This window comes from Coregonus lavaretus (genome assembly GCF_964263955.1).
Source record: "Coregonus lavaretus genome assembly, chromosome: 16".
NCBI lineage: Eukaryota > Metazoa > Chordata > Actinopteri > Salmoniformes > Salmonidae > Coregonus > Coregonus lavaretus.
In genome coordinates, this window is record NC_140003.1 from 44,135,820 (window position 1) to 44,153,027 (window position 17,208).

A 17,208-nucleotide genomic window follows, 5' to 3' on the forward strand; every position below is an offset into this window, starting at 1 on the left:
ATATTTTTGAATTTCAATCCCAACTGCAATTGTCAATGTAACATATTACGTCAGTGTACTGCAGTTTAGCTTCCGTTGACTAATTTCACTACCGGTACACTACCGGTCAAAAGTTTTAGAACACCTACTCATTCAAGGGCTTTACTTTATTTTTTACATTGTAGAATAATAGTGAAGACATCACAACTATGAAATAACACATATGGAATCATTTAATAACCAAAATAGTGTTAAACAAATCAAAATATATTTTATATTTGAGATTCTTCAAATAGTCACCCTTTGCCTTGATGACAGCTTTGCACAGTCTTGGCATTCTCTCAACCAGCTTTATGAGGTAGTCACCTGGAATGCATTTCAATTAACAGGTGTGCCTTCTTAAAAGTTAACTTGTGGAATTTATTTCCTTCTTAATGCATTGAGCCAATCAGTTGTGTTGTGACAAGGTAGGCGGGGTATACAGAAGATAGCCCTATTTGGTAAAAGACCAAGTCCATATTATGGCAAGAACAGCTCAAATAAGCAAAGCGAAACGACAGTCCATCATTACCTTAAGACATGAAGGTCAGTCAATAGGGAACATTTCAAATCGCAAAAACCATCAAGCGCTATGATGAAACTGTCTCTCATGAGGACCGCCACAGGAATGAGAGACCCAGAGTTACCTCTGCTGCAGAGGATAAGTTCATTAGAGTTACCAGCCTCAGAAATTGCAGCCCAAATAAATGCTTCACAGCGTTCAAGTAACAGACACATCTCAACATCATGGTGACACTGTCTGTGATTTAATTAGAATACAAGGCACACTTAGCCAGCATGGCTACCACAGCATTCTGCAGCGATAAACCATCCCATCTGGTTTGGGCTTAGTGGGATTATCATTCGTTTTTCAACCGGACAATGACCCAACACACCTCCAGGCTGTGTAAGGGCTATTTTACCAAGAAGGAGAGTGATGGAGTGCTGCATCAGATGACCTGGCCTCCACAATCCCCCAACCTCAACCAAATTGAGATGGTTTGGGATGAGTCAGAGCGCAAAGTGAAGGAAAAGCAGCCAACAAGTGCTCAGCATATGTGGGAACTCCTTCAAGACTGTTGGAAAAGCATTACAGGTGAAGCTGGTTGAGAGAATTCCAAGAGTGTGCAAAGCTGTCGTCAAGGCAAAGGGTGGCTATTTGAAGAATCTCAAATATAAAATGTATTTTGATTTGTTTAACACTTTTTTGGTTACTACATGATTCCATATGTGTTATTTCATAGTTTTGATATCTTCACTATTATTCTACAATGTAGAAAATAGTAAAAACAAAAAAATCCTTGAATGAGTAGGTGTGTCCAAACCTTTGACTGGTACTGTCCTTATTTATTTGGACAGTGATGCTAAAATGTTTAATTTGGCTCTATACTCCAGCATTTTGGATTTGAGATCAAATGTTTATTCGGGCGACAGTACAGAATGTCACGTTTTATTTGAGGGTATTTTCATACATAGCTGTATTATAGTCTCGAAATGAAAGCACTTCATGCAGCTACAGATGTACAAATATAATGCCCCCAAAACATGTTAACCATTACCAATAACAGAAGGTTAGCTTTTTTGGGGGGGGGGGGGGGGGGGGGGGTGATAATTATGCCTCTAACTTTCTCACTCATTATTATTCACGATTTAATTCATGATTATCCGTAATCATGGTAGCATCCACATTAACGTAGCAGTCTTTATTTACAATAAAAGTGACTCAAAACGACACAATACATTATTCAACATTAATTTCTATTGTGCACAACATAATCCGAAAAACACAAACAAAAACTGCAAATGCATCCAACAAGTTTCTAGTCACAAGATTGATGTAGTTATCGCATGCCAGGATTATGGGACCAAATACAACATTTTAACCAAATGTTATACAATAAGTTAATTTCTCCAAATAATTATTATTCATTTCTAAACTGTAAAAGAGATATGTATGAAAATACCCTCAAATAAAAAAGGTGACATTCTGTACTGTCGCCTCATAAAACATTTGAGCTCAAATCCAAAAGGCTGTAGCGCCAAAGTAAAAGTTTTAGCGTCACTGTCCAAATAAATACATTGGGTAGTGTAGCTTCAGCTAGTTAGGCTTTCTGTGCTTTCGACAACAGTTATGTCTTTACAAAAAGAACATACCGGTAACTGCCAAAATAAAGGAAACGCCAACTTAATAGGGCGTTGGGCCACCACGAGCCGGCAGAACAGCTGGCATTGATTCAGCGTCTGGAACTCTGTTGGAGGGGAGGCAACACCATTCTTCCACCAGAAATTCCATCATTTAGTGTTTTGTTGATGGTGGTGGAAAACGCCATCTCAGGCACTGCTCCACAATCTCCCATAAGTGTTCAATTTGGTAGAGATCTGCTAACTGAGACACACACCCTTTAAAACCGCCTGGGCTCCTTTGAGGCCCCTCTTTCAAAGTCACCGAGACCTCTTCTCGCCATGGTAGCCAAAATAATGGGCAACTGGGCTTTTTTATACCTGACCCTAAGCATGATGGGATGTTAATGTGTTAATTAACTCCTGAACAACACCTGTGTGGAATCACCTTCTTTAAATATACTTTGTATCCCTCATTTACTTAAGTGTTTCCATTATTTTGGCAGCTACCTGTAAATAAGGCCTTTTTCGGATAGTGTTTAAAACCATTTGACATCCATTTTTTCTCTCTCATTTATCATCAATATTTATAAAACTTAATTGGACCCTGGAAAACAGGGCCACTAGCTTCAATAATCAACCTTTTGTGCATAAACATTCCAAACAAAACAAGAGAACACCAAACAAAACAAAAACATACTTCTCATGTTTGTATATAAAAATAAGCCTCTTTCCTTAGTTTTTCCCCATGGGCCCTGCTGGGCCTTTGGGTCTGCCTGTAAGCCAGTTATAATCAGAGTGGGCACATGTAGTCAAACACAGGCATGCAAAGTGAACAAAACCATTACAGATACAACTTCAAAGTGTTGGCATCCAAAAAGAGATTAAATGAAAAATAAGAAATCATTCAACATTTACAAACTTGCTTCAGCGTGTGTTTTTTAACACTTCGTGATTTTTTTTTTTGCCGCTTCCGTTCTTTGTCTTTTGGAACATAATGATATTATACAGAAAACACTGGCCTACACACACAGACTACGTAGTAAAAACGGTTTCTGAAATTAAACTCCTCACACACAAGACACTCCATTCATTAAAAGGGACATCAGGAGTGATCCCGTATGTCCAGTGGTTGTGCTCTGCGTAAACCGATTTGAGAGTGTGCGTGCGCGCGCATTTGTGTACTTGCAATGCAACATCAGTCTATCTACAGTACATACATGATCTGAGCAATCCTATTTTTTGCAGAGCATCAAAAATGGCTCTGATTTGGTTCTAGTGTGTGTCGCAATTCATTGTCAGCCCACATTATTCATTGTCAGCCTGCATTATTCATTGTCAGCCTGCCTACATCACGTGTCAGTTGTGGAAGGTCTGAACCATATACATTTTCAACAGAGCCCACAGTTTGCTTTTGAGTGTGTATGTCTATTTGTGTTTCTGTATGTGTGTGTACAGTACGTCTGTGTGTCCTACTGCAGGGAGTCACTGTTGTCCAGGCCCAGCCCAGCCATGTCGTCGTCCTCGTCCCCGCTGTCTCCTGATTCGTCCTCGCTGTGCCCGCCGATCATCACCTGCTGAACGGCCAGCGTGGCCCCGTCTGATGTCAGGCTCTGGAGACCCTCCATACTCATCATCACCATGGTTCCTGGGGAACAGACGACACGCCAGCGACACGCCAGCGACGTCACAGATAGCTCATGTATTTCTCTAGTCTCTTATTTCCCACAAATTGAGTGAAATAAGTCGCTTTAACAAGAGAGCCTTGAATTTGCCTTGTGACTCAATTGTAGTTGTGGCTATCATTTCCAATACAGTAAGCGCTTGTGGCTATCATTTCCAATACAGTAAGCGCTTGTGGCTATCATTTCCAATACAGTAAGCGTTGTGCCTAGTTGCTTTAAAAACAAGTATAACCAACAGCTCTAGCATCTCTTGATACACAGCAGTGCTTATCCAATGAGCATTGCTTATCCAATGAGCATTGCTTATCCAATGAGCAGTGCAGCAAGTCAGTAGCCGTACGTACCATCTGGCATCTGGACCTGTTGTTGGGTCATCCCCGTGGCGATGGAGTCAGGCCAGAAGCGCTGCAGCGGCCGGTTCTGAGGCGGTTTCTTCTTGGTTTTGGGTGTCTCTGAGGAGCTGGCGTCCAGCATGGGCTGGAGGATCCGCCGCCGCGCGTTTATGAACCTGCGAGAGAAGGAGGAAAGGTTGGACCAACCACGAGAGGGGAAAACAAGGGGTTTGACCAATCACTAAAAGGGAATTGAAGGGATTGACACATTATTTGATTGGTTCACGCTAGGAGAGGTTGTTCTTTATGACATTTCATGCTCTTAGGTGACAGTTCATGGCAGTATGGCATGGGTTCATGTAACTCACCAGTTGTTGACCTGGAGGAGGCTGAGGTTAGTTTGGGTAGCGATCTGCTTCTTTTCATCCTCCGTGGGGTAGGGGTGCTATAGAAATAAAACAAAAGTAATTAAAGGAAAAATCCACTCAATAACAATCATATGTGAGAACAATATTTTTTGTGAACAATTGTTTCATTTTGGCATTATAATAAGGTTGGTAGCAACATGGAAAATCGTTGTGGAAATCTGTTGCAGCTCAAATCAACAATGAAATGCTCTCTCTATGGGCTTGTTAGCTAGCAAACGTAGCTACACACAATACCAAAGACAATATCTATAACGTAGCTCACAGAGTGGAGTCTGACATTTGCAACCGCAGAGATACTTTTGCGGAATGGGAAACGTTGGCCATGCTACGTCAATGGGCCGCGTGTGCACTATGGGCAATTCTGGGACAAGGAGCGATCTCCTTCAAGGAGTGAATTGGAGTATATTGGGCGCTAGCTCAAAAACACAACATTAGCACAAATTTCGAAACAACAATAAGTACAACATTACAAATATTTTCAGAGATGTGAGATAATTAACTTGCTATCTGTATTATCGTATAGCTTTGGAATCGTGACATTACGTACTTTCGAGGAAAATAGGCACGTTTCTCAACATACAGTCGCAGTCAAAAGTTTTAAGAATGACAAGTATTGGTCTTCACAAAGTTCGCAGCTTCAGTGTTTTTAGATATTTTTGTCAGATGTTACTATGGTATACTGAAGTATAATTACAAGCATTCCATAAGTGTCAAATGCTTTTATTGACAATTACATTAAGTTTATGTAAAGAGTCAATATTTGCAGTGTTGACCCTTCTTTTTCAAGACCTCTGCAATCCTCCCTGGCATGCTGTCAATTAACTTCTGGGCCACATCCTGACTGATGGCAGCCCATTCTTGCATAATCAATGCTTAAAGTTTGTCAGAATCCCGCAGCTGAATCAACTTTAGGAGACGGTCCTGGCGCTTGCTGGACTTTCTTGGGCGCCCCGACGCCTTCTTCACAACAATTGAACCTCTCTCCTTGATGTTCTTGATGATCCCAAAAATTGTTGATTTAGGTGCAATCTTACTAGCAGCAATATCCTTGTATGTGAAGCCCTTTTTGTGCAAAGCAATGATGACGGCACGTGTTTCCTTGCAGGTAACCATGGTTAACAGAGGACGAACAATGATTTCAAGCACCACCCTCCTTTTAAAGCTTCCAGTCTGTTATTCTAACTCAATCAGCATGACAGAGTGATCTCCAGCCTTGTCCTCGTCAACACTCTCACCTGTGTTAACGAGAGAATCACTGACATGATGGCAGCTGGTCCTTTTGTGGCAGGGCTGAAATGCAGTGGAAATGTTTTTTGGGGTTTAAGTTCATTTTCATGGCAAAGAGGGACTTTGCAATTAATTGCAATTCATCTGATCACTCTTCATGACATTCTGGAGTATATGCAAATTGCCATCATCAAAACTGAGGCAGCAGACTTTGTGAAAATTAGTATGTGTCATTCTCAAAACTTTTGACCACGACTGACTTTGAGAAGGAATTGCGTGACAATTAGCTTAACTTGCTTGAATGCCAATAACTCAGTTACACATGAAAACACGAAATGACCCAGGGAATCGATAGATCATCACTCAGAGGTCCACAAAAACAATATAACATTCAAATTGGGTTAACCTTTCCTTTAAATAGTACAAGATGAAAACACTGCAAGCCAATCAAATCCCAGAATCGTTCCAGGTTGTAACCTATAGAGTGGGCCTGTGTTCTACTCACCCCGATGTGCTGGAAGAGCCAGGAGCGCATTATGTTTGTGGCATGTTTGGGAAGGACGCCACGCTTGTTCTTGGGTGAGCTGTCGTCCTGGTTGAAGAAGCTCAGGTCCTGGTTGAGCTGCAGCTGGAGCTGAAGAGAGTTACAGTTAGGTTTCTATATTCTTTCACATTTACACTGAACAGCCCCCCACACTGAATGGTCTCAGGATGCTTTACTGTTGGCATGACACAGGACTGACACACTGCCCGCTGTTCAGCGGGGCAGTGAGGGGACTGTTCAGCGGGGCAGTGTGGGGGGCTGTTCAGCGGGGCAGTGTGGGGGGCTGTTCAGCAGGGCAGTGGGGGGGGCTGTTCAGCGGGGCAGTGTGGGGGGGCTGTTCAGCGGGGCAGTATGGGGGGCTGTTCAGCGGGGCAGTGTGGGGGGGCTGTTCAGCGGGGCAGTGTGGGGGGGCTGTTCAGCGGGGCAGTGTGGGGGGGCTGTTCAGCGGGGCAGTGTGGGGGGGCTGTTCAGCGGGGCAGTGTGGGGGGGCTGTTCAGCGGGGCAGTGTGGGGGGGCTGTTCGGCGGGGCAGTGTGGGGGGGCTGTTCGGCGGGGCAGTGTGGGGGGGCTGTTCAGCGGGGCAGTGTGGGGGGGCTATTCAGCGGGGCAGTGTGGGGGGGCTGTTCAGCGGGGCAGTGTGGGGGGGCTAGTCAGCGGTACAGTGTGGGGGGGCTGTTCAGCGGGGCAGTGTGGGGGGGCTGTTCAGCGGGGCAGTGTGGGGGGGCTGTTCAGCGGGGCAGTGTGGGGGGGCTGTTCAGCGGGGCAGTGTGGGGGGGCTGTTCAGCGGGGCAGTGTGGGGGGGCTGTTCAGCGGGGCAGTGTGGGGGGGCTGTTCAGCGGGGCAGTGTGGGGGGGTTGTTCAGCGGGCAGTAAATGTCAGCCTCCAGATGTGTGTGTCCTACCTGTGTGTTCTGGATGCGTATGGTCTGGGGGGAGATGGTCTGTGACACCACCTGGCCCTGTGAGTTGATTACTGTGACTGGTTGGTAGACTGTGCCACCTGGAGGAAACAAGAATCCAACAATGCTTTCAGAGTAGTCCTTGTATATTTTCATAAACTGCTGGTACAGAAACAGACAGTGAAGTCCACCTGTACGCTAAGGGCCGGTTTCCCGGACACACCATTAAGCCTCGCTCGTCCTGGCCTCTCCATTGACATATAGTCCAGGACTAAACTTAATCTGTGTCCGGGAAACCGCCCCTATGATTCCCATTGAGGTGTGGGTTGGTGTCTGAGGGTACCTGTGGTTGTTGTATGCCAGGGTGACATACCTGCCATAACCTGTGTGGGGTTAACTGTTGTCACGGTTACGTTGCCTTGCTGCAGGGCCGATGCTGGCACCACAATCCCCTGGGGACTGAGGGTTCCTGTGAAAGAGTTGGATGTCTGCACGACACACACACACACACACAGAGGTTAAACGGAGTCCTCATGGGTCTATAGTGTGTGTGTATTTAGTATCAGGTTGTGATCTATGTATTGCGGATTCAGAGCAAGTGTGTGTATAGCAGTATATAAGGGTGTGTGTACTGTGGGTTCATAATGGGTGTGTGTATTATGGGTGCATAATGGGTGTGTGTATTATGGGTGTGTGTATTGTGGGTGCATAATGGGTGTGTGTATTGTGGGTGCATAATGGGTGTGTGTATTGTGGGTGCATAATGGGTGTGTGTACTGTGGGTGCATAATGGGTGTGTGTACTGTGGGTGTGTGTATTGTGGGTGCATAATGGGTGTGTATTGTGGGTGCATAATGGGTGTGTGTATTGTGGGTGCATAATGGGTGTGTGTATTGTGGGTGCATAATGGGTGTGTGTACTGTGGGTGCATAATGGGTGTGTGTACTGTGGGTGCATAATGGGTGTGTGTATTGTGGGTGCATAATGGGTGTGTGTATTGTGGGTGCATAATGGGTGTGTGTATTATGGGTGTGTGTATTGTGGGTGTGTGTATTGTGGGTGCATAATGGGTGTGTGTATTATGGGTGTGTGTATTGTGGGTGCATAATGGGTGTGTGTATTATGGGTGTGTGTATTGTGGGTGCATAATGGGTGTGTATGATGGTAGCAAAATATATATGTATGGCAGGGTGTGTGTACCTGGGTCTTGGTGGGAGAGAAGCCCTGTCCAGATGAGTAGGGGCTGCCAGGTTCTCCACTCAGCAGCGTCTCGCTGTTCATCTTGGTCTTGAGGCAGGCGATGTAGCGGCTGCAGAAGTCCTTACACAGGTCGCTGACCTTCTCCAGCTCCAGCAGGTGGATCCGCAGCACCTGGATGGCCTTCACCATCTAGGGGTCAAAGGTCAGTACAGGGAGAGGCGTTATGAGAGGCCAGGACGTTTGCATTGAAAATGGCATGTGCATAGTGGTCTGTTATAGTAAATACACATGATTTATTCCACTGGTAGATACTTTAGTATAAGGCTGTTGTAATGTTTATGTGTGGCCAACTGGCTTCATCAAACCTATTGAGAGTCAAACAGCTCCACTGAAACAGTAGCTCACTTTCCATGTGTCATTTGCATAAATGTGTGAATAGTGTCACTAGAGGTCATAGTGATGCAAAATAATTGAAAGAGTATTGACAGCAGACGAGGAAGGTCACCAGATTGTCGAGATCAGGGTCCTCGCTGAAGAAGGCTTTGCCCTCTTTCTCCTGGCTGCGGACAAAGTTCTCGATGTCCACGTCGAAGCTGGCTGACGTGACACAGTCTGAGCCCTGTGTAGACTGCTCACATTTCTCAAAGAGCAGGGCCAGGAGAGGGAACAAGGGATGCCTGCAACACACACGAAGAGACATCACTAAATTGCCAGAATTTACTTTTACGTTACATGTGGTAGTGTTTACTCCATATTTTCGTTAGTAGGGCGCATAAGCCCCCAACAACATCTACGACTGCCAGCAGCAACAGCATTTCCTTTTTGAAAGTAATTGAGGTGGTGGTTGACCAAAGCTTTGTCAGGGGGGGGGCCAACAGAGTTAGGAGGTGTACCGGTATATGGAAGCCTTATCTACATCCATGGGGGTCTGGGGGTCAGTGAGGGCTGGACTGGATGCTGCAGCCAAACCCTCCTCACTGAACGCCTGCTCCGGATTAGAATCAACGTCCGCCTGCTCCTCCCCCTGCATCTGGAGAGACATGGGAGTGAGGGAGATGAGATAAAAGCAGAGTGAGGAGCAATAGTAGTGGTTAGGTAACGCTCAGAACCCTGCCTCAACGACTATTAAATAAGACATGAGAAGATTGGTCTTGTTGGCATTGGTAATAGGTTGGAGGAGGACTGTTTTCTCAGTACAAACCGGAAGGAAATAGCCTAGCTAAATAATTCTCAAATGGGCGGATGATAAGAGGTTGTCAGTCTCTCTTTGGACATGGGTAGAATAGAATGATGAGTCGTGGCATATCATATTTAGCCTTTACCGATCGCAACACCAAGCTCGTCTTTGTGTGGTTTCATTCAGACACATTCATTGATTGGAAGCCAATTTGATCCTCCTCTCCTCTCACTTCCAAGAACATAAATCCCAACTCCAGCCATGTGATTGAAGCAACAATGGCTTTGATTGAGAGCAAATGCACTAAAATACTTGTTTGCTAGAGCAGGAAAAACCTCAAGTTAGTCACATTGATATATAATAATAATATATAATAATGATATAATATGCCATTTAGCAGACGCTTTTATCCAAAGCGACTTACAGTCATGTGTGCATACATTTTTACGTATGGGTGGTCCCGGGGATCGAACCCACTACCCTGGCGTTACAAGCGCCATGCTCTACCAATTGAGCTACAGAGGACCACCATCCTCACCATTTGCTCAAATCAAAATCAAATCTTATTTGTCACATGCGCCGAATACAATACTGTGAAATGCTTACTTACATGCCCTTAACCAACAATGCAGTTTTAAGAAAATAGAGTTAAGAAAATATTTACTAAATAAACAAAAGTAAAAAAAATTATAATAATAATAAGTAACACAATAAAATAACAATAACGAGGCTACATACAGGGGGTACCGGTACCGAGTCAATGTGCGGGGGTACAGGTTAGTCGAGGTAATATGTACATGTAGGTAGGGGTAAAGTAACTATGCATAGATAATAAACAGTGAGTAGCAGCAGTGTAAAAACAAGGTGGGGGGGGATGCAAATAGTCTGGGTGGCCATTTGATTAATTGTTCAGCCTTATGACTTGGGGGTAGAAGCTGCTCACCCATAGTTTTGGCAATACATTCTAAATACATAGTAATAAATCATTTAAGGAATTAAAAAACTCCCTACTTTTGTGCCATTGATGATGGATAACAAATATTTCCAAACTTCAAATTATCAACTCAAGAACTTCAAATCTTCCCTTACACCCATCCTTGTGGCCTCAGACTTCTGACCCACCTGCTCCTCTCCCTCCAGGTACTGGTCTATGGAAACCGACTGGGCAGCCATCATGTTGGCGGACCTAGAAAAACACATAGGTCCACACACTGTTGAGAATTAAAAAAGGCAATTATAGTATAAATTACTCTTCATGATAAATTGAGATTATTTTAAAGCAGGACAAGTTACAAAAAAAAATGACATTTCTATTTCATTAACAATATTGACTAATTATACTGCACTATGGAGAAGGGTTGGGGTAAGTTGCTGAGCTTCAGTGAAAATCTATTGAGTTGTTTTTCCCTCTTTGAAAGAGCAAATGCTATAAATATGTGATCCTTGTCTAAACAATATAAATAAGAATGTTTTTATGGCCTAAACACCATTACATCCCACTTTAATACTTGATTAATTACCATGTCTATGAATAGAGCATGTCAATGCTGGATTGCTCTGACAGAGATGATCTACTCACTGTAGTGCAATAACATACACGATAATGCAGCTGCCTATTTGACTGTACCGTCTTCCGTTCAACGGGAATGAAACAACATGTATGTATATTTACATATACAAGGCTAAGGAAACAAAGGCTATAAGGGGAACAAATGTACCAAGTTTATACGAGTGCATTCGAAATGTACTGCTTTGTGCAGGTCTTTGACTTATGTTCATGTGCAAGGATACGACAATGTTGCGAATCGATGAACATCATACATGTCTATAACCTGGTTTTAATGTCTATGATCATAACTGATGGCAATCACCCACCATGTTGAACCGACTTGCTTTTATCGCTGCAACAAAGCCAACTAGCTTCTTGATGGTTAGCAATAGCAAGCAATTATTGGATTCATTTTCAATCATATGAAGGAAAGCTGTCGAGTAAAACAATTTAATTTTAGAGAACTTTAACTACATTGATAGCCATGTTTACGTCTTCAGAAAAGGTCGTTAGACAAAATAGCTAACGTTAGCTAGTTTATTTACGAAAACAACTATCTAGCTAGTTAGCTTACTAGCTAATAAATTGCTAATTTTCTTTGGCAATCTACTCGATAACAGCCTCAAACGTGTACTAAATGTAATATGCATCAACCCCCTTCATGGCCACAACACCAACTGAAGAGTCGTTGTTTTAAACGTTAGTTTACAACAGTGAAGTTAGCAGAAGCGCCATAGTTACAGCGGCGTTTGAGACGCATTAGCTACTGCTTTCACAGGTAACCTAAAATGCTGCTGGATTAAAAGTGCATGTAAAACGCGCATTTCATCCAATGTGCATTTACGTTGTATTCAAGTATTACTACTATTCATAAATTCGTTTATAAATATTGGGTTTCTAATTTTAGTTCTAAAATCTTGCCCCACAACAATCAATCAAGCGAGCGAGGGACAGCTGCCTAACCCTCCCCTGCGTTTCAACTGAAAGGGGTAAACTGGGGCCTTGCTTCTAGCTCTCACCCTTGCTTTTTCACAATCCTTCTCTCCCACCACCCCCCCTAGAACGCCGACATTTTTTTCCTCGGGTAATTTCCATCTTCCCTGGCCCCGGCCATCTATTCACTGCTATATTAACTCCACTGGCCTGACTACCTCCCAAGCTTTTGCCCTAAGCATTTTTTCTGTGCGGCCCAGATTGTTTGATTGATAGGGAACTGAAAATAAAGATTTTGAGTGACAGCTTACCTGAGTGCCAATCTTCGTCACACTGACAAGCGGCTGCAGCAATCGGGATCCGCAGTTGTCGCGGTGCGTCATCGCGCATGGTCACGCAGGGTATTTGGCTCATGAATATTTATAGTGTGGGAGGAGATGTGACGTCTGGTGTGCCTTGTTCTCGGCCCCCCAGTCTATGCATGTTGCTGGTGGAGTGCCTGGAAAAATCTAAACCACTGCTGCTCTTTAGTCGAGGTCAATGCCAAATGAAAAGCCTTTTATGACAATGAAATTAATGTAATTAACTTCACATTGTGACTTTTACAAGGAGCCTATCCTCCCACATCAGTGGGTAATGTATTATTACAGACAAAGTAGATCCATTCTCAGATGTGCAGTGTTGTGATTGTACTGCTGTGATAATTAGGTCATCAGGATGTGTACTGTAAAATCAGACAGAGTCAAAGTCGGGAGTCATTAAAAAACGAGAGAAAAACCTCAAACAGTAAAAAAAAATCTCACCGCCTCAGATCCCTTTTTTGTGTAGTTTAATATAATAGATTTCTTATAATAGAATTACAAGCACGTCTTAGGGATCGTAAAGTACAAGGGGAATTCACTATCATACTAAAAAATACACATGGGGTGGTTGTGTTGGGCAGCGGGATCAGGGACATGCTGTCTGGGGACATTGTGCCTGGGGTCCAGGCTGGACGGGCTGTCTCAGTGCCTGGGGGAGGGTCTGCCGGAGGAGGGCTGGGGCAGACGGTACTTGGCCATCTCCAGGTCCAGGTCTGCGAAGGTGTAATGGTTGTAGTTGTGGTGCTGAAGGTTATTATAAGTGCTGTTGTCGAAAGGCTCGGGGGGGGCTGGTTCTGGAGGTGCCGCTGCCACCTCTGAAGGGGGTAGAACAGAGACGGGTAAAAGAGACACAGCACAGGCATACGGGTATTGGGTACCCTGACTGACCTGGAGTTTGGCTAAATAAAACCATAACACAAAAGGTAGAAAAAAAACATTTGGTTTTAGAGTTATTCGGAACCCCGTCAACTGTCAAAAACGATCAGAAAAACATTCTCATAAGGAATAGAAGATGTTTTAAAAGTATAATCACTGGCGACAAAAAGTGATGCCCACACATGACTCGGCATTTACTTTTCTTAAAAAGGTCTTTAAAAAAGGTGCACATTTAAATATTCACCCATTTGACAAAAGTAGTTTATGGTGGGGCATTTCCTACAGTGGTAAGAATGTATCCCCACCTATAGAGCCTGGAGACAGGCTGATGTGAATGGCCTTAGCATCTACTGTCTACAGCACAAACGTCTGGGAAGGAAGCCAGGAATGAGGATAGCAAAAGTGCGCTAACAGCCAATTAGAAAATGAAACTTGCATACAAATTTGACTTTGGCAGAAGCAGGAATGAGACATTGTCAATTGGGCAGCATGTAAAAAAATATATATATATTATCCTTGAAGTAGGATTATTCTTGTCCATATCAAAAAACGTTTTATACACAGGTTGTCATGTTTTTTGTTGTTGATCAAAATAACAATTTGGACAATACCCAGACCATTATTAAAACACTACTGCAATATTGTAAGCTGACTTGTTGGGGCAACTCGCCTATTTAAACAGCAGGCTTAAAAAGAGGCTTAACAGGTCCAAATCCAATCACACTGAAATAAGTTAGGTGACGGTCATACGCAAAATGACACCTTCCACATCCAAATCATGTGCATATACAGACATTTTCATTAATTGACAGCATGCATATCCCCACAATTCCAGAGTAAGAGAGAGAAAGAAGTGAAAGGAGACCAATGAGTAATCAATCAAGCTTGTACACCGTAACCTTAGCATGTACAGTACACCTTAGCATGTACCTTAGCATGTACAGTCGTGGTCAAAAGTTTTGAGAATGACACAAATATTAATTTTCACAAAGTCTGAGTTGATAATTTGAAGTTTGGAAATATTTGTTATCCATCATCAATGGCACAAAAGTAGGAGTTTTGTAATTCCTTAAATGATTTATTCCTATGTATTTAGAATGTATTGACTGTAAGTCGCTCTGGATAAGAGCGTCTGCTAAATGACTAAAATGTAAATGTGAATGTATTGCCAAAACTATGGGTGAGCAGCTTCTACCCCCAAGTCAAAAGGCTGAACAATTAATCAAATGGCCACCCAGACTATTTGCTTGTAACGCCAGGGTAGTGGGTTCGATCCCCGGGACCACCCATACGTAAAAATGTATGCACACATGACTGTAAGTCGCTTTGGATAAAAGCGTCTGCTAAATGGCATATTATATTATATTAATGATATGAAGAGTGATCAGATGAAGTCCCTCTTTGCCATGAAAATGAAGTTAATCCCAAAGAAACATTTCACTGCATTTCAGCCCTGCCACAAAAAGACCAGCTGACATCATGTCAGTGATTCTCTCGTTAACACAGGTGAGAGTGTTGACGAGGACAAGGCTGGAGATCACTCTGTTATGCTGATTGAGTTAGAATAACAGACTGGAAGCTTTAAAAAGGAGGGTGGTGCTTGAAATCATTGTTCTTCCTCTGTTAACCTAGTTTGAGGAACGGAATAGCCTACCGCCTGTCGGACAGCGCCAGAGTAGCTCCTCACTGGCTCACTGGAGTGAAACATGATTTTGTAAGCCCACTCATTGCGCAACAAGTAAAAATTCTAAACGCAACCGCGTGTTAAAAACTTTGATGGCCACGATTAAAAGGAGCTATTTTTATTTCTCAATCTCAACTCGTAACTAAAGCGCGCCTCCCATTTGCCATAGGCTATAGTCAACGGTAGCTACCATCACTTTGCAATATGAGCTTGAGGCAGGAATTGTCTGAAAGCTTTACTTCGAATAATGAGGAATGATGTCTTACCTTGTTTCAAAGTAGCCTTGTGAAAATCCATCCATAGAAACGTGGAGGCAATTATTTTATAAAGACTTCCTGATGCCATTAGCCAGCATTTCTCTCCTGATCTAGTTTTCATATCCACTTTCTTCCGTTGTCCAGAAGCCGAAGGCACAATCCTAGTCATATTAGCAACCCATCCTAGCTGTTGTTATAGATTCCCCCTCTTTCTAAGTTTCTAACGGAGATGTTAATCTCTGTCACAACTGCTCGCATTAGGTTTAGAACAGTGTTTTCCAGCAAATTGCATTTCGGCAAATGTTTGAAAATGATTATTGAAAATTAGCTGCTTTATTACAGGAGTTGCATATTCAATAATAGGTTATAGCCTTTTGCCCGTAACGCGATAGGCTTGCTATTGTTGCATGTTTCAGCTCTTAATGAAAAATGTCCGGTCCTTGTATGCATGCTTAGTATCAGAGGAAGAGACGAAGCGAGAGCTTTAACCCTCGACCAAAATCTGTCCAAAACAAACCCAATGCGTTTCTATGTAACCTGCCTTACAGCCTTGGGATGGCTACCATTGTTAGGCCGGAGAAATAAGCCCCTCGTCATTATATACAGATCTCTTAATAGTATTTCCTGTTGGTCACGTCATTTTACTATTTGGAAAAAATGTAACCGTTTGTTAACCGGTTAATGAGGGTCAATTAGTCGGCAGCAAAATTGACCGGAATTTGCATCCCCTAATCCCGGTTCCAGTGCAATCAAGCAAATATTTAAAAGAGAAGTACAATTGGCATTAGGCAATGGTCATGATTTATCTGTAAGGTTCCAGGATGTGATTGTTTTGGCACATCAGGGAGATAATCCAAGTGTGGGTTATACCTGAGAGAGAAATGGCGTTACTGTTACCTAGGGGAGAATAAAAAGGACCTAGGAATAGAACATATTAACGTAAATGAAAGAAAAGAATAGCCGCACTCTTACTTGTAGCCGTCGCCTTTTTAAGAGCTTTCTTTGTCCCCCCCGCCTTGGTGCAGAATGCTGCGGCAGAGGAGCTCCTCAAAAGGCCCCAGCTCTCTTTTTGGATAACCTGCACAGAAATACATACATACATACCACTGTTTTGTATTGTAAATTCAGCCTTCATTAGTCTGGCCCTGGGTTCCAGTGTGTTTATGCCCTCTTGTCAGCTCCTTGTGGAATTGTCTGCCAAACATGTTTCAAGCTTGACAATGGGACCAGAACAAGCAAATCATGACTTAACGTTAGTTATTCAATGTGTTAGCTAGTTACCTACCAACCTAACTATCTAGCTTCATTCTGATTAATGAGCACGTATTGTTATGCATGATAAATGTCATCGCCATAATTTGCGAATAAATAAAACGCCAGAGATAAAGCACAGTCTCAAAACGTGAGATGGCGATGATGGCATGTATAGCTAGCAGTCCTGCTCCTCCGGTCAACAGGACAGAAGGACACTAGCTAATGTTAAAAGAAAACGGTTACGGTACGTTGATTACTGTACAAACCAATCATCAAACGAATATGCTATTTGTAAAATAATCGAAATGACAACTGAAGAAAAACATGTTTAGACAATAAACAACGAATAGTACCTTGAGAGACCCCAGTCGTCCTAGCCGAAGTAAGGAGGTCGCCATTTTGGTGCTCCCTCTATTCTTTTCCGTGGGGAAACACGAGAATAATGTTGCTCTGTAACCTCCCCAGGCCAGCGCATTTGGGCGGAAGTGTCTGGGGACGACATTAGTTCCTCTTTGGCAGGGTGATAAAAAATAGCTTTTACCACCTCAGCGGATTTTACAAAATCATAAAAACAGCTTTTACCACCTCAGTGGATTTTAACAATTGTTTAATTTGTGCCAAAGTAAAAAGTAGATACTCCTTGAATATGTTTATTCTCATAATA

The 17,208-nt window shown here is 43.1% G+C and overlaps 2 protein-coding genes across 10 annotated transcripts; both read right to left on the bottom strand.

The window, feature by feature from the left end:
* Nucleotides 1–1,614: 1,614 nt before the first annotated feature.
* Nucleotides 1,615–12,525, bottom strand: LOC311143550 (homeobox protein PKNOX1-like; the record flags this gene model as incomplete). Of its 9 annotated transcripts, none has more annotated exons than XM_084179394.1 (11): nucleotides 1,615–3,787; nucleotides 4,169–4,332; nucleotides 4,525–4,601; nucleotides 6,317–6,445; nucleotides 7,256–7,353; nucleotides 7,626–7,740; nucleotides 8,453–8,641; nucleotides 8,958–9,129; nucleotides 9,346–9,482; nucleotides 10,752–10,840; nucleotides 12,423–12,525. In XM_084179394.1, the coding sequence occupies 11 exons, from the start codon at nucleotides 12,523–12,525 to the stop codon at nucleotides 3,612–3,614; spliced, it is 1,449 nt and encodes a 482-aa protein (XP_084035520.1). In that variant the 3' UTR covers nucleotides 1,615–3,611. The 9 variants fall into 9 exon arrangements, with proteins under 9 accessions (XP_084035520.1, XP_084035519.1, XP_084035518.1 ...); XM_084179393.1 differs by having other exon boundaries at nucleotides 7,596–7,740; XM_084179392.1 differs by having other exon boundaries at nucleotides 7,596–7,740; nucleotides 10,719–10,840.
* A 400-nt stretch (nucleotides 12,526–12,925) lies between these two features.
* On the bottom strand, nucleotides 12,926–16,963 carry LOC311143269 (NADH dehydrogenase [ubiquinone] flavoprotein 3, mitochondrial-like). The gene is made up of 3 exons (XM_084179094.1): nucleotides 16,898–16,963; nucleotides 16,263–16,368; nucleotides 12,926–13,288 (listed from the first exon to the last, which is right to left on the bottom strand). The coding sequence occupies exons 1-3, from the start codon at nucleotides 16,940–16,942 to the stop codon at nucleotides 13,116–13,118; spliced, it is 324 nt and encodes a 107-aa protein (XP_084035220.1). The 5' UTR covers nucleotides 16,943–16,963; the 3' UTR covers nucleotides 12,926–13,115.
* Nucleotides 16,964–17,208: the final 245 nt, after the last annotated feature.